The sequence below is a fragment of the Babylonia areolata genome, chromosome 19 (assembly GCF_041734735.1).
Source record: "Babylonia areolata isolate BAREFJ2019XMU chromosome 19, ASM4173473v1, whole genome shotgun sequence".
NCBI classification, from domain to species: domain Eukaryota; kingdom Metazoa; phylum Mollusca; class Gastropoda; order Neogastropoda; family Buccinidae; genus Babylonia; species Babylonia areolata.
This window is the reverse complement of record NC_134894.1, coordinates 56945405-56967904: the sequence shown is the minus strand read 5'-3', so window position 1 is coordinate 56967904 and position 22500 is coordinate 56945405. Positions and strand designations below refer to the sequence as shown.

At 43.2% G+C, this 22500-nt stretch overlaps 1 protein-coding gene across 2 annotated transcripts; it reads right to left on the bottom strand.

Moving 5' to 3' along the window:
• Positions 1-1104: 1104 nt before the first annotated feature.
• On the bottom strand, positions 1105-22440 carry LOC143293876 (myosin regulatory light chain LC-2, mantle muscle-like). Of its 2 annotated transcripts, none has more exons than XM_076605204.1 (8): positions 22281-22440; positions 14357-14375; positions 10609-10695; positions 8279-8354; positions 7369-7470; positions 6111-6189; positions 4563-4611; positions 1105-4116 (listed from the first exon to the last, which is right to left on the bottom strand). In XM_076605204.1, the coding sequence occupies exons 2-8, from the start codon at positions 14366-14368 to the stop codon at positions 4015-4017; spliced, it is 507 nt and encodes a 168-aa protein (XP_076461319.1). In that variant the 5' UTR covers positions 14369-14375; positions 22281-22440; the 3' UTR covers positions 1105-4014. The 2 variants fall into 2 exon arrangements, with proteins under 2 accessions (XP_076461319.1, XP_076461318.1); XM_076605203.1 differs by lacking the exon at positions 10609-10695 and adding an exon at positions 10430-10528 and having other exon boundaries at positions 22281-22433.
• Between the last annotated feature and the right edge of the window lie 60 nt (positions 22441-22500).

Below are 22500 nucleotides of genomic sequence, written 5' to 3'. Positions count from 1 at the left end.
ACCCAGAAAAAAACACGAAAACCACAGCTCCAGTTGCCATGCAGATTGTAGGTATGCAGCTTGATTTATAATTAAACTTGGGGAAAAAAACCGAAAATGTATTGTTTCACATGCATGCACTCACATTTACACACACACACACACACACACAAACTGAATAAACACGTAGATACATAATCATACCCACTCAATCACAACTTGAATACACATACACACTGAAAACACACACACACACACACACACACACACACACACAAAACTCTCTCTCCGGCCAAAATATACTCGCATACACGAGCACGCACTGCATATACAGACACGAACAGATAGAGAGAGAGAGAGAGAGAGAGAGAGAGAGAGAGAGAGAGAGAAGAGAAGAGAAGAGAGAGAGATAGAGATAGAGAGAGAGAGATTACTTTCATGGTAGCATCACAAAGTACGAACCAGTTAATATCCTATATTCGCTACACTGCACATCTGATAAATGTTTTGGGCTGGCTGGGGTTAACACACTCACAAGAAAAAGAGAAATACAGAGACAGACAGACAGACAGACATCCTGAGACAGACACGTTGACAAAAAAAGGGAAAAATACGAAAACGTATTCACAAAAAGGTCACGAGAGAGAGAGGGTGGAGGAGGAGGGGAATGGATGAGAGAGGGAATGGGGGAGGTGGAAGAGAGAGAGAAGGAAGGGGCCTTTATGCGGATGGGGGAGATGGAAGAGAGAGAGAGAGAGAGAGAGAGAGAGAGAGAGAGAGAGAGAGAGAAGGAAGGGCGCTTTATGGGGATTGGGGCGTGGGGTGTGCCAGTGCGTAGGTTGGACTGTGGGCTGGAGGTGGGGGGCGTGGGGGGTGGGGTGGGGCAGAGATCGGTAGTAGGATCAAAAAGACCACAGAGACAGAGACAGAGACAGAGGTAGGTACTTGACATACAACCGCTTTGGAAGAAAGAGCATCGTTGTGTAAAAACATGCAAGCTCACTCACCTCCTCACACCCACACACACGCACGCCCACAAACAACATCCATACCCTCTCCCTCTTACCATCCCCTCCTCAATCCACAACTTCGAAACACACCCACAACACCCGAAACAACCAGCTGTTCTGTGCACAGAACTTTTTATTGAAAAAAAAAAAAAGAACAAAGGGGGAAGACACTCCATAAACAAAAGGATCAAACCCATGCAGAGAGCCCTGCACAACGAAGAGAGAGTACTCGGTCTACTTGTTTGAGTCCAGCCTGCCACACTCGCCACATTTTTTTTTCTTCTTCTTTCCTTCTTCTCTATTTCATTTCTTTGATGAATTATATAATACCGATGGCCTGACACACTGATCAAGATACCATCCGAGAGACAATTAGACGATACGAAGATTAATTAAACACAATGTATGCTGTTGAGTCCGTGTCACCGACGTCGAACCTGATAATTTATATCCACATAATTATTATGAACAACGATAAGGTCAGACTCGTACACACAAAACCACGTACACATGATTAGTTTGACAGACAAGGGGAGAGAGAGAGAGAAAAAAAAATGTATATGTATATATTTATATATATATATATATGCGTGTATATAAAAAGCGAGAACAAAATTATTCAGAAAGGAAACACGTACGAACAAATAAAGAACAACCACAACAATATCTTGCGCCAGTATCAAAACAAAAAAAAGATACACTTGTGCCCGCCCCAAAAAACAGCGTCAAACACAAAAAAAAGTGTATTTTAAAATGCGCATCAGCTGCACAAAAATAAAAAACCAGTCCCAAAGCAGCTGCTACAGAAACAGAAGAGTATAGAAATCAGGACAAAAAAAGCGGCTATTTAACTTAAGTTCGAATATAAATCATGTGTCTCCTTAAGTCAGTTTGGAAATCAACTGCAGTAAGCAAGTACTACTTTCTACAAGGAGCTACACTGAGAACACGATTTCTGCACAGAACGACTATCTATAAGCATCTTCTTCTTTTTTAATTCCAGACATAGGCTACATCTCTACGTTTTTCTCAAACAGAGACACAGAGAGCGAGAGCGAGAGAGCGAGAGAGAGAGAGAGAGAGAGAGTGAGTTGTTATGGAAACCAAGACATTGCTATATTTGGTTAGGAGTTGCCTGCAGCCGCCGCAGAACGCAAGAGAGAGAGAGAGAGAGCGAGAGAGGTGCGGTTGGGGGGTATCTACAAGGTCTAGAGTTACCGGCAACTTCCCGGGCCAACAGATAAGCAACAGAGCCTCCGCCGCCATTTGCATATGCACGCGCACAGCACGCCCACTGGCGCAGTCGTGTGGGGCCTGCAGACGTGCCAAAGCCGTGGAGCGCGTGCTGAGTTGTGAGAAGTGAGCGAGCGTGTGTGTGTGTGTGTGTGTGTGTGTGTGTGTGTGTGTTTGTGTGCGCCTGAGAGCTTGATAGACAAGGCCAGCCAGGAAAAGTTGGACAAAGTCTGGAACCGCTCAGAAGCACACCACTCCTCCATCACCTGAACCAAAGGGGGGCAGGGGGAGGGGGGTTGTGGGGGGTGAGGGGGGGGGGGAGAGAGAAGAAAAGTCACAACCGTGTGCCCCTCCTCCGGCAAGTTACCTGGAACTGTGACGTCAGTTGCTGGTTGGCATGGCGACCTCAACCCCATCCCCATGGTGTGAAGTGTAGTGGAGGAAGCTAGGTGAAGGGGTGGGGAGGGGAGGGGAGGGGAGGGGAGGGGAAGAGGGATGGGGTGGAGTAGTGGATGTTAGTTTTACCCCTATACCCGGTTGTGAAGATGTTATTAGGGATTGCCAGAACGCGTGCGTCTTGCAAGTCCCCCCTCCCACCTCTTTCAGTGTTTCTCTGCTACAGTCGCTTCTTCACCAGAGTTTGTTGTTGCTGTTGTTGTTGTTGTTTTGAAACGTTTCTTTCAGTTCCTTGAATTGTTGGTTTCTCGTTAATTAAAAACCCCGTTTCTTTGTAGCATCCAATAACTTTGTTTTCTTTCACCCGAGTTCAACTTTCTTGTTCTCTGGACGCATCAAAATTCCATTGTTAATTGACAAATAAACTACATCAAGGCGTCCAATATAATATACCATAATGTCAATAACCGAAGATAAGGTGTCAATTCTTATTGATACGGTAACCAAGCTGTACCCCTCTAATTCACGTACAAACGTAATCGAAAGTAGCTTCCTGTTGTAAAATTATTTCTGTTTGGCCAGCACCATGTTCAAAAATATACCCACGTAGGTCATTGGTTGTTTGTTTTTCAGTCACGCAGAACCAGGCAGCTTGCGCGGAGTGGACCTTTTCTAATGGTGAAGTTTGGTTCAAGCTTACGACTTTGTTAGTGTATGCTGCCGGATCGGCTGGAGGACTCATATGTTGTTGGCAAAAGGTGGTACATGGAATGCTGAACACTCTTTGGCCCGGGATATTGCCGAGAAAAAAAAATTGAGCTAATAAGTAAGTAAGTAAATAAAACAAATGAACGAACGAAATAAATATAAATAAATAAACAAAATGTACAGAGGTTGGTAGGGCTTCTGTCCCTCACCGCATGAATTCGTCCACTACTACGCTAGAGAGAAAAAAAAATAAAATAACATAATTGCAATTATAACAACAAAAGTAACACACCCCCATCTTTCCCCCCTCACCACATCCCTGTCCAGCCGAGGCTATGCAACTCATCATCAGTCACCAACAACAACGAATCCTGTCAGTCCCTTCTGCTCCACGCCATTCCGCTGAACGTCTTCGTCCTCCACCACCCCCAGTATGGCCGCCGTCATCTTGAAAGTCCCCGGCTGTTCACACGTGACCAAGATGGCGTCGACGGAAGCGTTTCCTTGTCCGTTGCGGTTGGCTTTTTTTTTTTTTTTTTTTTTTTTTTTTTAAAAACAAGAGGAGACTGTCAGAAGTCGTGTGTGTGTGTGTGCGTGTGTGAATGTGTACAGAGGTGTTCAGGCTGTTCAGGCAGTGAGTAGGGGGGTGTTCAGGGAAGGTGCCTAGAAAGGAAGACGAGGAAGGTTATTAGGCCGTCTCGTCCTCTGATTTGCCCTTCAGTATGGACACGAACTCGCTGTAGTTGAATTTCCCCTTCTCTAGTGGAGCCTCTTTCCAGGTCTGTTTGATCTGCAAGGCAAACAATGGGTCATGGTGTTAAAAAAAACAAAAAAAAACAACAACAACAGGGGATCCATGTGGAGTATAAGTTTCCAGGAGATGTCAAAGCGTGCGGACTGATCCATATACGCTACACCACATCGGCTGGAAAAAAACAACAAAAAAACAACAACAAAAACAAAACAAACAAATTGGGGGAAAAAAAAGAACTTCGCAGAAACCCAACGGCGCTGATCAGGCCTTGATTGCCTAACCTGGATTTGTGTAATACATTATCAATATTTTTTTTTTTTAAATACCCCCCACAACAACAACAACAACAACTAACAAACACACGAACCCACACATGCAAAGATAGATGGACAGATAGACAGACAAACAAACAGAAAGATAGACAGATAGATTGATAAACAGGAAGAAAGAAAGAAAGAAAGAAAGAAGATCTGATGAATTACCTCATCTGCTGTGAAGTTGTCACCCATATTTGATAATAAGTCCTTCAAGCTGGAACACACAAAACAGAATGTTGTCTTCAGTCACTTTAATGATAAGGTGATCTGATGTCAGAGTAATAGACAGCTTAATACAGAGGCCACACACACACACACACACACACACACACACACACACACGCAGACCAATGCGCGCACATACACACACCCTTGTGCACTTTGCACGTGACAACACGTGCTGGAAAAGATAGATAGACAGATAGATAGATAGATAGACAGAAACACAGACAGACTGACAGACACACAAACAGAAAGAAAGAAAGATAGATAGATCGACAGACAGACAGACAGACATACAAACAGATAGATACATAGATAGAGACAGACAGACAGACAGACAGACAGAAAGAGAGAGGTGGAGAAAATGAAACAGAGAGACACAGAGAGAGAGAGAGAGAGAGAGAGAGAGAGAGAGAGAGAGAGAGAGAGAGAGAGAGAGAGAGAGAGAGAGAGATAGACGTATATGGAGAAAGAGACACAGACACGAACAGACACACATTGACACAGACTGACAGGGAGAGAGCGAGTGACCGAAACGCCGAGAAAGAAACACACGAACTGGGGCAGTGAACTACTTACTACAGAGAAAGAAACATTCGAACAGGGGCAGTGAACTACTTACTACAGAGAAAGAAACACACGGACATGGGCAGTGAACTACTTACTACAGAGAAAGAAACACACGGAACAGGGGCAGTGAACTACTTACTACAGAGAAAGAAACACTCGAACAGGGGCAGTGAACTACTTACTACAGAGAAAGAAACACACGGACATGGGCAGTGAACTACTTACTACAGAGAAAGAAACACACGAACATGGGCAGTGAACTACTTACTACAGAGAAAGAAACACACGGAACAGGGGCAGTGAACTACTTACTACAGAGAAAGAAACACACGAACAGGGGCAGTGAACTACTTACTACAGAGAAAGAAACACACGAACAGGGGCAGTGAACTACTTACTACAGAGAATCAAACACACGGAACAGGGGCAGTGAACTACTTACTACAGAGAAAGAAACACACGGAACAGGGGCAGTGAACTACTTACTACAGAGAAAGAAACATAGAACAGGGGCAGTGAACTACTTACTACAGAGAAAGAAACACACGGAACATGGGCAGTGAACTATTTACTACAGAGAAATCAAACACACGGAACAGGGGCAGTGAACTACTTACTACAGAGAAAGAAACACACGGGACAGGGGCAGTGAACTGCTTACTACAGAGAAAGAAACACTCGAACAGGGGCAGTGAACTACTTACTACAGAGAAAGAAACACACGGAACAGGGGCAGTGAACTACTTACTACAGAGAAAGAAACACTCGAACAGGGGCAGTGAACTACTTACTACAGAGAAAGAAACACTCGAACAGGGGCAGTGAACTACTTACTACAGAGAAAGAAACACTCGAACAGGGGCAGTGAACTACTTACTACAGAGAATGAAGCACACGGAACAGGGGCAGTGAACTACTTACTACTCCTCGGGTAGAAACCCTTTGCCTTCGTCATCAAACATGGCAAAGGCGTTCCTGATGGCATCCTCAGGATCCGTACCTTTAGGGGAACAAAAGAGATGACACAGACTTTTCTTCAGGAAAACATATGACACAGACTTCTTCTGGAAAACAAAAGACATTCCATAGACTTCCTCAGGAAAACTAAAGACATTCAACAGACTTCTTCACGAAAAATAAAATAAGGACATGACACAACATCTTCAGGAAAACAAATGACATGACACTGACTTCTTCAAGAAAACAAACATTTCACTGACATCTCCACAGATTTCTTCAGAAAAAAAGGACACCCCAAAGATCTTCTTCAGGAAGACATAAGGCATAACAGACCTCTTCAGGAAAACAAAAGACATTCCACCGATTTCTTTGGGGAAAACAAAAAAAAAAACATGACAAAGACTTCTTCAGGAAAACATAAGACATGACATAGACCTTCAGAAAAAGGAAAGACATTCAACAGACTTCCTCAGGAAAACAAAAGACATTCCACAATCTTCTTCCCGAAAACAAAGACATTCAACGGACTTTTTTTTCAGGAAGACAAAATATACTCGACAGAGTTCTTCAGGAAAACATAAGACATGACATGACATAGAATTCTTCAAGAAAACGGAAAACATTCCATAGACTTCCTCAGGAAAACGAAAGACATTCAACAGACTTCTTCAGGAAAACGAAAGACATTCAACAGACTTCTTCAGAAAAACGAAAGACACTCAACAGACTTCTTCAGGAAAGCGAAATACATTCAACAGACTTCTTCAGGATAACGGAAGACATTCCATAGACTTCCCCAGGAAAACGAAAGATATTTTACAGAATTCTTCAGGAAAACAGATCTGATACAGCTTCTTTGAAAAAACACACAACAAAATACATGTCATTGACTTCTTCATGGAAACAAAAGATATTCCACGGACTTCTTCAAGAAAACAAGGTACAAAACGAAAAACATTTGACTGGAAAACGAAAGACAAGGCACAGATTTCTTCGGGAACCAAAAGACATTCCACAGACTTCTTCAGGAAAACAAAGCCATGACTTCTTCCAGAAAACACCAACAGACACACCAACACACTCTCTCTCTCTGTCTCTCACTCACGCACTTCCACACACAGACTGAGATCAGAAACAGAGACAGCCAGTCTACTAGCCAAGCCACCTGGCCATACATCCAACTATCCATCCAGCCAGCCAGCCAGACATACATACATACCACTGAGCTTTTCCCCGAAGAGGTTGAGGAACATGGTAAAGTTGAGGGGGCCAGGCGCCTCTTTCAGCATCTCCTTCAGCTCGTTGTCAGGAGGGATGCGTCCTGTGGATCGAACATGGAATCTGTCATCACATGCACTGGCACGAGCTAGCTGATTACACGGGACACGGAGGGAGGGGGGGAGGGGGGGATACGGGGTGGGTGGGGGAGGGCAGAGAAAGAAAACAAAGTGGAAGGACAGAAGGAAGGAAGGAAGGAAGGAAGGCAGTGACAACTGTGGAGAAAGACAAGAACAGGAAATCGATGCTTTCGACTGTGCAGCTGTGAAAGAAAGAAAAAAGAGGTGTGGGGGTGGGGAAGGTGAGTGGAGGGGGGGGGGCAATGTGATAACTTTACAAATGTGATAAAAGGATTGGCAGACATAGATAGATAGATAGATAGACAGACAGACAGACAGAAAATTGAAATCACTGACCTACAGTTACATACAACATCCAAATCACATGACATATAATGGCAATTTACAAATTCAGTTTAGAGTATTTTTACGAATGCCTGCGCATGAAAGGAATCTATCTTATTGTGTGGACTGAATACAGGAAATTCCTTTCCCGCTCCGTGCTGTTACAATCTTTGGTCTATGGACCACTTTTGGGTCCTCCCGACAATTCAAAGAGTCTGGAAGAAAGAAAGAGAGAAAGAAAGAGAGAAAGAAAGAAAGAGAGAGAGAGAGAGAGAGAGAGAGAGAATTTTGGAATTTGGAATGATTTATTCACATCAGACCTCAGCCCCAAGTGAAGGGGTTCACAAGAACACAATACAACTCATGAAATAAGATGAGCAAACAATCAAGAAATAGATAGATAGATAGAGAGAGAGAGAGAGAGAGGGAGGGAGGGAAACTACGTACCGAGGTTGGAATAAATGTCTTTGAGGTCCTCAATGTCGATGATTCCATCACGGTTCTGATCGATCATGGTGAAAGCCTGCAGCAGCAGCAATATTAGCCACACACACACACACACACACACGCACGCACGCACGCACACACCTTCCCCCACATACCCACTACCCCGTGGCAGCATTTTCATGCCCCACCCCGAACTCTGTAGACTTTGATCATGACTCAAATGAAGATGCTCATTAAATGGTGCTGATAATGATGGCGATAACGATGACCATGATCATGACAACGAATGGCATCAAACAAAAACAAAACAATAAATAATCTAAAATCCAAAAATAAATCTGCACATCTATGACATCACTATCAATTAGCCAACTAATAACCGACCCACCTCTCTCTCTATCTGGAAAACACACACACACACACACACACACACACACACACACGCACACACACACACACACACACGCACGCACACACTATATCCAATCACCTGAAGAGTTGATAAACACGCACACACTGATTCATTTATCCGTTTGTCCACTATTCATATACTCACTGTCTCAAAATTAACATTAATTTAATTTAATGCAAGTAAATCACCAGCTAAATGAGGAATGAAATCTTAAAAAGGATGCATAGACAAAACAAAAAAAATATCGTCTCTTAATCATACTTACATGATTATAGCTCAGGAATAGAAATTAACATTGTTATAATTAGCAAGACATGCATGTAACGAAACAATGGTCACGAAACACCCTGTTGGACAACAAACACAGAAAACCAGTAGCCAAGAAAACAACTTTCGGAAAAAAACAAAACTGAAAATAACGGATGGCCAATGAAAAAAATCAAATGATTCTGATGAATGGTAGCAATGTGATGATTGGACAACAACTCATCAACGAGAATCAACCACCTCGGAATGAGCTACTCCAGCGTTCATCTTCAGAAACGCCTTCGCAAACGCAACGTCTTTTTTGCCATGTGGTCAAAGAAGTCTTTCGAAATTTTTGGAAGCAATTCTTTCCTCTTCTTTTTATTTAAAAAAATTTTTTTTTTACCCTTTTCGCACCGATACAGCTTTCACGTGGTAAGAACTTAAAAAATTTGAACCGTTGACATTGGATAATTTGGAAAGGTACTTTTGTAAGTTTTCTATGGGTTCTAGGCTACTGACAGATTTATCCTTTCTAAAGGTTTGACTAGGTGTTTCTGCAAAGGTGGTTTACTTCTAGGGTTTTCCTCTACAAGTTAGTCTATACATACAGTAGCTGCGAAAGACTACGAAATCAAATCTACAAAAGTTCAAAACTGACGGAGACAAGGCTCCTTTTGACTAATAATACTGTTCAGCAATGAAAGCGTCGCTTTCTCAGCTTTATACCAGTCCAACAGTACAAGCTGACTACAAATGAACAATAGAGGAATAGTTACTGTGGCATAGATTCGTCTACAAGCTCTGAGATAGCTAAAGATGCACTATTGTCAGAGTGTCTGCTAGCTCTCAACGACTTCCAAGAAAGCTGAAGCCAACATATATTAGCACAATGACCACGTGTAGTATTTGCTACATTCTATTATATTACGATGATTTTTTTTTTCTGGAACGGACATTGATGCTCTCTGAAGATTAGCAAGGGATTGTTAGGTGAGATGGTTAGACAGGGTAAAGGTTTATATGTATGGCAGGTTAGGACAGAATGCATATTTCAGAAAGACTTTATAATTAAAGCAGAATTTCATATAACATGCCCAGATATTAGTGTGTCTAGCGATTTAGTTTTTAGATACAAAAGCATAAATGAGATGACGGCAGTTAGTATAATCTGTTTCCAACATAACCATACACAACCAGACGGTCATTCTTCTACCACGGATAGTATTTGTTAGGGGTCCAGTTCAGAGGGACGGTGTTTAAAAAGAGGTCACAGTTCCGGGTATAGTCACAGCATCACAGCATTAGTCAACCCACCTCGAAAATGGGAAGGGGAAAGAAGATCAATAAGAAAAAACAAAAAAACAAAAAAAAACTCAAACCGTTAACTTAAATTTTCAGGCCAAATAAAAACCGAAAAGATATAAGAAAATAGGAGTGGAGCGGGTGGGGGGGTGGGGAAACCGGTTAAGACGGCAAGTCACCGTTCAGACCTCTTTGAATTCCTGCACTTGCGCCTGGCGAAACATGGCAAAGACGTTGGAGGTGGCGCGCTGAGCCCTCTTGGGCTCATCCTGTTTGGCCTTAATCGCCTGGAAGAGACACACAAGAAGGCCACCGCCATTGACACACATGACACCACAGCTGGCCTACTTTGCTCCCCTTGTCCTACCTCTTTCATTTCCTGCATCAGCTTCTTGGACATTTTAGCAAAAACGTTGGACGTAGCCCGTGCGGCCCGGCTCTTGTTTTTCTCCTCCTGTCGTGAGGTACACAACAGTGTAAAGCAACAGTGAGGGAGGTGAGGGAAAGGGGGGGAAACATGTCTCGTTCACAAGTAGCAGGCACACCACAGTACACTTGAGTACGCGCGGCACTTACATTACAAAGCCGCACTCCCCAGTACCGTATCATCAAGGGCCGTTGGTTTGGCCAGATTCGTGCGACACTCATACATCAAACGGCCACAGGTCAAACGTGTGCTTTAAAAAGAATTACATCAAACATGTGCTTTAAAAGATATATCAAACGGCTGCAGGCAACCTGTCACACAGCCACAGGCTCATCTAGTGTTACACTATTCTATCACATAGCTAGAGGCTCAATAGCCACAGGCTCATCTAGTGTTACACTATTCTATCACATAGCTAGAGGCTCAATAGCCACAGGCTCATCTAGTGCTACACTATTCTATCACATAGCTAGAGGCTCAATAGCCACAGGCTCATCTAGTGTTACACTATTCTATCACATAGCTAGAGGCTCAATAGCCACAGGCTCATCTAGTGTTACACTATTCTATCACATAGCTAGAGGCTCAATAGCCACAGGCTCATTTAGTGTTAAACTAGTATATCACATAGCTAGAGGCTCAATAGCCACAGGCTCATCTTGTGTTACATGATTCTATGACATAGCTTAAAGCTCAACCAGTGCTACAACAAATCTATCAAATGGCCACAAACATAACTTTTGTACTACACGAATAACTATGTCAAATGGGCTTGCTCTCTGTTTTTGTTATTGCAAAGGTCTATTCTCGTATAAGCATAAAAGCGAGTGAAGGAAAATTAATAATTCTTGCCCCAAACTCTCTCTCTCTCTCCCTCCCTCCCTCCTTCTCTATCTCTCTCTCTCTCTCTCATCAAAACCGTTTTCTCGAAGTTTCATATTTGTTAAGCCCAAAGAAAAAAAAAATCAGAATGACAACAGTGAAGTTTCAACTATAAAAACGAACTGCACCTGAATGAAACCTCACTACTGATCACACCTACATCTAGCTGAAACAAAGTGCTGCACATTGTTCACAGCAACTGACGGGCGCAATAGCCGAGTGGTTAAAGCGTTGGACTGTCAATCTGAGGGTCCCGGGTTCGAATCACGGTGATGGCGCCTGGTGGGTAAAGGGTGGAGATTTTGCCGATCTCCCAGGTCAACATATGTGCAGACCTGCTAGTGCCTGAACCCCCTTCGTGTGTATATGCAAGCAGAAGATCAAATACGCACGTTAAAGATCATGTAATCCATGTCAGCGTTCGGTGGGTTATGGAAACAAGAACAAACCCAGCATGCACACCCCCGAAAACGGAGTATGGCTGCCTACAAGGCGGGGTAAAAACGGTCATACACGTAAAAGCCCACTCGTGTGCATACGAGTGAACGTGGGAGTTGCAGCCCATGAACGCAGAAGAAGAAGAAGAAGAAGAAGTTCACAGCAACTTCAAGACGAACTGAAACGCTGGCATTTTTTCTGACCACTCAATCACTTCCAACCCAGTGCATAATCATACATATCGATAGTAACATCCAAGAACAGGAACAGTTTCGTAACTTCGGTGTCAGTTTACATGGGGGTCTACCTGTCTTTTTTAGTTGCACTCATGCTGGAAATGGTCTCATTTAATTTCGAACCCACAAGATGTCATTGAAAGTCGATTCCGGCGAAAGGTCCCTAAAATTAAAATAGTGCAGACATGCATAATATATATATATATATATATATATATATATAGAGAGAGAGAGAGAGAGAGAGAGAGAGAGAGAGAGGAGGGAGGGAGGGAGGAGAGAGAGAGAGAGAGAGAGAGAGAGAGAGAGGTAGAATGTTCTCTTCATGGGAGAAGATTTTCTTCGAAACTGAAATTACGAGTTCAATGGTAAAGGTTTAAACAACACGCAACTGAAACTCCTTGTAAATGATCCCCCTAAATTTGGGGGTCCTGTTCTTTGGATATTACTATCTCTGGCGAACAAATACACACACACAAACACACACACACACACACGAAAACAAATTGCTGGCACACGCTTCTACAGAGGCGGAGGGCGCATCACACCAAGAGGGGTGCCTTCTCCATCTGAGCTACTGCACGCTGGGCCTCTACTTCCGGCATACAATCAGGGGAGAGAAGACACTTCCGGGTACAACAAGACAAGACTACAGGAGATCAGGCTGCAACGAAAAGAATGTCTACACTTCAGCTCATATCTAATGAATACAGCATATAGCGATAATACATAAAGATTCAAACTGCAAACATCACTGCACATCAAAGATACAATTTTCAATCTTGTACAAAACTGGCTTCGACAGTTTCTGGGGGTAAAGATGCCTCATGTACAATTGGTGCAGTGAATTTGAGCACATGAGGTATACATTATAAATCAAAGAAAACAAATGCAGGAACTGCATACCAACGCTATGGAAACAACAACAACAACAAAAAACAAAACAAAAAAGTATCAGAATCATATCTCTGCGGGTTCCTTCACATCAAACATCATGCCAGAAACATAGCGGTATAAACAAGAGGTGCAAATTAGAAAAAAAAAGACACTGCCAATAAGTAACATGACTGTTCACTTATTTTGGAACCTATCGATGCCTAATAAAGTGTGTGTGTGTGTGTGTGTGTGTGGAAGGGCAGACAGAAATAAATGTAATAGTTTAATTGAGGTGCAAGGCTATAACTCGAAATTCATGCGTGACAATTTTCAACATACTTTATAACATTTGTCGACATCATCATCTTCATCACAAAAATACTGACACTACCAGGCTATGAAAAACTAAAATTGCGATATGGCATCCTACTAAGTGTTTCAACAGAAAAATGTTGTTTTTTTTCCATAAGCATCACAAACCTACTGCATGATGCATCAGATCTCGCATTCAAGATAGCTACTCTATAGTGGCTTTTGACTAAAACTGTAAATGGTCATGCGTGGAATCACTAAGTATCTGTGCGCGCCCCACGCGCGCGCGCGCGCGCACACACACACACACACACACACACACACACACAAACACAAAAACACACAAACAAACACACACTCACACACACCTGTATACACACACACACACACACACACACACACACACACACACAAAGTGTACAGACAAGAACAAACACGAAGTCTGGGAAAGGCTGAGAGACACAAGAGAGAGAGAGACAGAGAGAGAGAGAGGGGGGGGTACCAACAGACATCTAGATAAACAGATAGACTGACAGAGACAGGTATATATATATATATATATATATATATATATATATATATATATATACAGAGAGATAGAGAGAGAGAGAGAGATACAGACCCAGTGTGAGAGATAGGAGAACAAGAATCACAACAGCTGCAACAAAAACAACAGCACACACAGAGACAGACAGAGGCAGCAGCAGCAGCAGCAGCAGCAGCAACAGCAACAGCAACAGCAACAACAACAACAACAGCCGACAGAGGAAGGGGTGAGAGTGAGAGAGAGACTGGGAGACAGACAGGCTAAGACAGTAGGACAGAAAGAGAGAATTTGAAAAACCCAAAGAGAAACACAGACACAGTAAGTGGCAGTGTCATGGTATAAAACATACGTCTTCTGCATTTAACCAACGGAGAGACAAAAATCCCAAGTGTATACTCACGTCTTCCGCCATTGTTTAGCTGAAAAATAAATCAAAGGCAGCTTAGATAAGCGCGTGCGCACACACACACACACACACACACACACAGATATAACACACAGATATATATATATATATATATATATATATATATATATATATACATATAAACAAGCGGAAAAAATGATAGGCGAAGAAAGAAGCATGCATACAGACAGACAGGCAGACAGACAAAGTGACAGGGACTGACGCAGCGATAATGAGACAAAGACAATGCAGACAGAGACATGGAAATTTTAAATATACATACGCTGACAGAAAAGAAAAGCAAGCAAACGAGAGAAAGAAAGAAAGAAAGAAAGAAGAGACAAACCGATGAGAGACAGTCAGTGAGAAATGACAGCGAATGGTGCAGCCGTAAAACAGTATTCCTGTCATGGAAACGCAGTACAATCAAAAATTTTTTAAAAATCATGTTTGTTTTCGGATGTCGCCGGAAAAAAAATTCTGAAAAAAACCCAACAACCCATAAATATGCAGAACACTTTTTTTTTGTTGTTGGTTTTTTTTGGGGGGGTGCGGGGGTTGTATAGTTTACCCAAGCGATTTGTTACGGATAAGGTTTTCAAAGATACATACATTTCAACATAAATCCTTCAATGTCAGCTCAGTACTTCCTTTCTATACAAACAGCACCCACTGGCCGGCGGTGGGGTACCCGCGGCACTCCAGAAAACGTAAATGCACCATGTGGACCTGACCCAGACTGTTCAGTCCAGAATCATACACAACAATCACGCCCCTAGCCATCTCACTACGCTCGGCCTACGAGCCAAAGAGGATTAGGCATGTCTTATTAACCAGGACCAATGGAGTTGTAATCATACACACTTCAGCAGACCGTGTCCCTTGCTCGTTTGTTGCCGGCAATGTTTCTGTGACAGGACTCAGTGCGAGGTTTTGCTTAGAACGAGGTGTTGTATGTGTTAATTAACCGCTTCCGGGCCATATACTGGGCTTAGTTTTTACATGACGTCGTTGAAAAGAGTTAAAAGGTCAGCGTTTGCTGCCAACATGCACGATCCCAGTACTTGGCGGCAATGGCCACAACTCCCACATCAGTGCACTCTTCTTGAACGTGCATGATTGTTTTCACCATCACCACCACCATCACACCACCATCTAGGCAGCTATGGTCCGTTTTCGGGGATGATTGCGTGGTTAGTGTATTCGTTTTTGTTTTTGTTTGTTTTGTTGTTTTTTTTGTTTTTGTTTTTTAGGGGGGGGGGGAGGTTCAGGGGGGGTTGGGGAGGGATGACTGACTGAAAATTTCCACAGATTACAGGATCTTTTACGTGCGTCTGTTATCTTTTACTTGCATGCTACGCCAGTAATTAAGTCTGCGTATAATGGTGACAGATAGGTACTTGCGTGCGTATATGGTGATAGAAAGGAGCTTGAAATCTTCACTCTGCTTACCCCAAGCAAGCGCTATCAGGAATCGGATTGCCCAGGCACGCAGGACTGAAGGCCAATGCTCTATCTGCTTGCTTATCGCGCCTGCCTTCTCTGAGATGTAAAATGTCTGGAATTTGGACATTTCGCTGTGCCGGCCGAAGACCTTTAGCCTGGAGCAAAAGACGCTGCTTGTTTAAGACATGGGGAGGGGAGGGGAAGGAGGAGGGGAGTGCAGGGAGGGTGGCTCAAGTTGAGGGGAGGGAAGCAGCAGTCCTTTTGGCATTCGGCATTCGCGTTTCTTTTGTTTGCTCTTTGAAAAAAAATCGGTCGTTTTTACTGACTGAGTATGGACAGATCACTTGATTTGTTTGGTGGTAGAATTTTCAAAAAAACGAGTTTCGACTGAACTATCAGATAACGTGTACACGCTACTCGTCCAACAACTCCTCCCTCGCACCCCTCCCCGACTCCCCCCCCCCCCCCGCCCCCCACCCCCCCCTCCCGCCCCACCCGACTCCCCGCACACAAATGGAGAAAGAAAGAGAGAGAGAGAGAGAGAGAGAGAGGGGGGGGGGGGGGCAGACGGAGAGAGGAAGGAAGAAATCAATCCTCTCACGTGGGGTTGAGTGGAGTGGATAAAACTGACGTAGGATTGAAAAACAACAAAAACAACAAAAACAAACAACAACAAGAACAAAAACAAAACAACAACAACAATAACAACAAACAAACAACAACACACACACACACACACACACACACACACACACAAACTCAACATAATTAAAAGCAGCCCAGTTTATTCACTCCAGCATAAGATCGTCGGTGCAGGTGGGTTAATGAGCACCTAATTACAAGTGCACTGCCCTATCATTTTCCTACACTTCCTGCCACTCGGCGAAGTCTCCACACTCGTCGGAAGCAACTCTCCGAGCTGAAGTCGAGCCCCGGAGATAGGCTAACGCGCCTGAGAAGTGGCAGCCTTCCAACTTACTCTCCTCCTCTCGGAGTGTTGCCACCCCCCCCCCCCCCCCACCATATCCTTCCTCCTCCTCCTCCTCCTCATTCCTTTCCTCATCACCCCTTTACCCCCACCCCACCCCCAACCCCTCCCCTTTCCCCATAACGTTTTCGGGAGGGACTCAGGAAGTGTACCTTGACTGAGTTACCTGCCTATATACTTCCTTCCTGTATGTCTCCAGCGAAACTCATGCTGTTACCTTAACTCTCTCCATACGAACGGCGAAAGAGACGACGTTAACAGCGTTTCTCCCCAATTACCACCATCAAAATATTGCAAGCGGAAGGCTCTTATACTGAAGAGGTGAATGTTGACAAAGAATACCACAGTTCTGACGACGGAAGCTAAAGGTTGGGTCATTCAGACACCCACTGGACATCCGAGGGGTCTGTGTAGAGGAGAAGAGAGGACTGGCCGTACTGAGTGAGTTAAAGATCGTGGCAGACTGTAGATAACTGACGGGAGGTTGGAAGTATAGCCTACTCCATAATCTGCGGGATGCATCAGACCCAGGCCTTACGTTGTAGCAACAACGAAGGTTCTATAGTTCGGCGGACGGGACATTCGTGACACTTCCGAGACAAATTCACAGGAATATTCTTACCGGGTCCCCTTTTTATTTCAATCTTATACTTCATTTTCATTTTATCGAATTACTTTCCTTCTATTGCTAGAACAACTCCCATCTCGGATAACTGAATATTACCCGTATATATATATATATATGGTCATGTGTGTATTATGAATAAAGACCATGAAAAAGCAGAAGGAAAACACAGGAAGTTACTGTTGAGGTGTTTTGGAGGTACGAATTTCCAGCAATGCAATTAAGACTTAATTTATTTTCAGATTTTTCCTCCCACTTATGCTCTTGGCTCGCTAAATCTTCCCGAGGCCTTCTCCCCATTCATCTGAGCTCCCCCTTCCCAATCCCCCCCCCCCCCCACCCCCTCTCCATCCCTTGTCCACCCACGCCCCCTTTTGAAAAGTAAAATACGCACATAATACAGACATTATTCCTATGGGTCTCGTTTCATGTGGGGGTGTTTCTGCCAGGTTTGAGATTATGTTATGACAAGGCTACAACAGAAGGAGGCTTTCAATGTGGAAAACAAAGATATCTCAGCAGTCTCTGAACTACGGATTGAAGGAGCTCAAAACGTTTGGGGTTTTAGTCAAATGCGTCCGAAACCCTGTTGTTGTTTTCTCTCTGTGTTCTCAGCCACACCTGTCGAGCTTTCCTCTACCTCCATCCTCTGCACCCACCTCCCCTCCTCCGAAATAGCCCCCACCCCTATTATCCCCACTCCTACCCTGCTCCACCGCCCACCCTTCTCCCTACGCAGCTGTATTCAGCAGCAGTCTGTGTGTACCACTGAGATATATGTTTACATCTGTATATATATATATATATATATATATATATATATATATATATATATATATATATATGGTGTGTACAGGCCACGGACATATAAAGTGGTATAACTTGAGTCCGTGGTATATATGAGTCAGTCGTGTCCGACTATGACCATCAGAACAGCAGAGGAGGCAACTGCTGTTCCGACTATTTGGGCTAGAATTTGATTATAGTGGAGAGTGTCTTGCCCAAGTACATCCCCACTCTCTCGGCCAAGAGAGTTTTAGGACAGTCGGCGTTGGGATGGTTCGCAAAGGCCATCTAGCCCACAAGGCTGCAGCACTAACAGCCAGTGCAATTTTGCCTCCTAGTTTGAGAGTCATAGTCCTTCACAAAAGACTAAGCTGTAAATGGTTTCCCATTGACTGGAGAAACCATTGATAATACAGCTCTCACTTTGCTGTTGGCCCAAATGTAAAAAAAGACAAAGAAACAGACAAGCATGGTGCATGAAAGAAGCAAACCATTTCTGAGTTCATCATCTCTCGCTGTGTACCGGCCTATCTGGGTTTCATACGTGCAGTGATGGACGACCATTCCGCACTAACTGAGAAGACAGATTGCTTGGAGAATGGCCAGACCCATATCTCTTTCTGATAGTCACTGCCTGATATGAGGTTGTGGAAATGTTCTGCTGAGAGCGCCTCCCTCTTGCCAGTCACAGTACTTGTACGGCGCAGCAGACTTTGCTGAGCACAGTGTTATCAGTTGATAACGTATTATAGTCCCAGCTTTCGGTGGCGCAACTCTGGCACATTCTCGGTTCAAGCAAAAAACTCAAGATTCGAAGTTAGTGGCTTTGGTAAATTTTGCCCACTTATAAACAAAACACATTTCACGACGCATCAAATCAAATGTGTATTTTCACAAGAGGGTACATTTTCGCAGAATGATGAAGACAAACGAAGAACTAATAACCGCTGCTGCGTCCGCGGGTTGCAAACTCCCACGTTCATCCACTATACGAGTGGCTTTTCAGGTGTACGATGGGCTAAATAACAGCTCTAGTTGACAACCAACTGGAAAAGAGAGGGGAAATTCATCCGCAAATACCCACCGAAAACAAGTCAATCGGAAATCTCGTGTTCTCGTTTTGTCTAAATTGTGTCAGGTTTACACTAACTCTACAAAAGGACAGCAACCAGTTAGGACCATCAGGTTAACACGTGCGCTCTGGCTTCAGAATGCCTACCAAGAGAGACCACACCTCAGAAGGTATATAGGCTCTTTGTGTGTACCGTCTACTCACACGAGCGAATCCGGTACAGGTGAAATTTGCCAGATAGTGGTGTGTCAGTTGGTCTTGGGCTTCCGTAGGCGGCAGAAGAGCGCGGCACTCATGCGTTGCTGAAACGCAACGCGCTCATCTGCTGCTCAGTCATGCACACAGCAGCAACTACATCTGGAGCGAACGAGCATCGTTTCTTTCCATCAAGGGTACATTCTCCCATTCCTGGTAGCCTCTAGGTACAGTATCATGATAACCATTTCTGTGTCGACTCGGCTCAAAGGGCCTACACATCCATAGGTAAAGATTTCTTGCTCGGCTGATCATAGTACAAGGAGCAACTGGTTCCAAAAATAGGAAGGTAGGCAGAAAGGAAAAAGTGAATTCAACCAGGAATTAAGAAGAAAAAAACCCAGCCCAAACCCTCTCCCTCCCCCCCCCCCAGACACACACACCACAGATGCATAGAGAGAGAGAGAGAGAGAGGGGGGGGGGGGGGGGCAGACAGGAACACGGATAGACCAGAGAGAAAGAATACAAACAGAAATGAATCAGTTCTAACCACTCGAGACAAATCAGCCTGAGTGAATGACACAACCTTTCGCGGCGCGCGCACACACAAACACATCTGTGTGTGTGTGTGTGTGTGTGTGTGTGTGTGTGTGTGTGTGTGTGTGTGTGTGTGTGTGTGTGTGTGTGTGTGTGTGTGTGTGTGTGTGTGTGTGTCTGTGTGCGTCAGAGAGAGAGAGAGAAAGATAACAAGACAAAACAAAATCAGATAAGAAAAAAAAAAGCCACACAATCAAAGGAAACCATTGGTGAAAATACAAACCCAGAACACAACGAAACGTTATTTTCACATAATGTATATCACATAGAAAATGAGAGAGACAGAGACAAAGTCAGACAGAAAACACAGCAACAGAGACAGAGAGTGTCTGATAGAGAAACAGAACAGAAACGAAGACAACACTGATACATATATGAGAAAGAGGGGGAACAATATTCACAGACATGGACGACGTGAACTTTTGATATCATTGTTCGTAATTATTCCTGAACAATTACCGAACAAAGTATTAATTTTATCACTAAAGTGGAATGGAACAATAAACTGTGAGTACATAACCATGAATAGTTTGATAATTTGTTACATAAAATCAAAGACCATCATATCATATCAAGGCGTGCAGGCCTGACGAGGCCTTTTGCCCGCTTGAAGTGGGGAAGAAAAAGAGAGTCCCCACATATGTCTGATGCATTTTTCAACATTGAGTGCGCAATGCTTGAAAAATCAATAAATATGTAAATGAGTTTTGTATTTAAAATTTTTCAAATGAATATCAAGATAATTTTTAAATGTATTCACTGTTCCTGCGGAAACAACATCTTGTGACAAATTGTTCCAAACATTTGTTAGTAAAGAAATGTGCAAATCTGGAAGTTTTAACTGAAACTTTTAATAGTTTGTAGGAATGGCCTCTTGTGGTACTGTTCTCATTCAATGTAAACAAAGAGTTTATGGTTCTGCTGTCATATAACTTTCCATCAGTTTCATTTTTTTGGTGTGCAAGACACATTCTGGGTCCGTCATACTTCAACATTTATAATGACGTTAATTTTTTTTTCTTTTTTTTTTTTTTTCAATGTACGTCTAAATTACGTGCAGACCTCCAAAACATAGGTTTCTTTATGAAATAACGATAACACGAGCTAAGTAAAAGCAGACTTCACTGAGCCTCAAAAGATGGCGGCGGTGTGCAATGCAATAAGTGATGACGTCACTATATTCACCATCACCGCCACTGGACTGCTGCCAACCTAAACTACCGTGCAAATAAGATTTGCCAACAAAGCAAATTCTTTTCAGATGTGACAGCACAATTTCCCTGAGAGTTTCAAGATAGTGTTTGTTCCCCTTGCTCTAAATATTTTAGCTTTAAAATAATCTCTTAATAAGTAAGTGGTAACATCGTTAATTGTATCTTGCTCATGGCGTGTTATGTGCTCGCAGACGATATCAGAAATGAAATCTAAAAAAAAAAAAAAAAAACCCCAAAAAAACCCACACACCCGAAAAAGCAGTTTTCTGACTTTTTCAAGTAATCCACGAATGTATATATCAGTGAGTCACCAGCCTGCTGAATACCACTGAAATCTTATAACCAAATGCAAAACTTCAAATGATCGACAGCCTCGAATTTTACAAACTGGAACTATATATATCAGTGAGTCACCAGCCTGCTGAATACCACCGAAATCTTATAACCAAATGCAAAACTTCAAATGATCGACAGCTCTGAATTTTACAAACTGGAAACTATCGCAGACGGCAACCTTACAGACCTCAATGCAATTTATAATGGTTAACCACTATTCCCATCGTCACGCAATGCATTCAACATGTTTGTTCCCTTACTTTGGCTATAGCTACGATAGTTTACCTCTAAAATTATTCCGGTCAGTTTTATCTTCATAAGTATTATTGCTTTCTAGTCCATTTGCTAAATAAGAACAATACTAATACTACTCGTAATAATAATCATCATCATTAGCAGTAGCATCATCATAATAAATCAGCCAACACTGGTCTCACTATCAGATTTGTTCGAAACACGCGAGGCATTTTTTTTTTTTTTTTTTACCAGTCTCCACTAAACACAACCAAGCCCCCAAAACAAATCAGCCAGCTTAAAAGATAGCTGAACATTCAAGTCCCACGGAGATTAACACTTACAAGATCGTGGAGAGAAAAGAAAGAAAGAAGGCAACAAGCAGCTAATAAGGAACTGGACAACAAACAAAGACAAGGATTTACCTGAGAGGGAGCTTCAACACAAGATGGGTCCCAAGAGCTCTGCCTCCTTCACTCAGTGGCCGGGAGAGAAGTTGGACACAAGACGACGAAAGTGAAACGAACTTCTCCTTTCTCCCTGCAGCCAGCCTCGACCCGTGACGTCACGCAGGCTCCTCCCCCCCAACACACTATCCTCCTACTCCCTTCTTGTGCTGAGAAGCCGGGTACAGTACTACACACA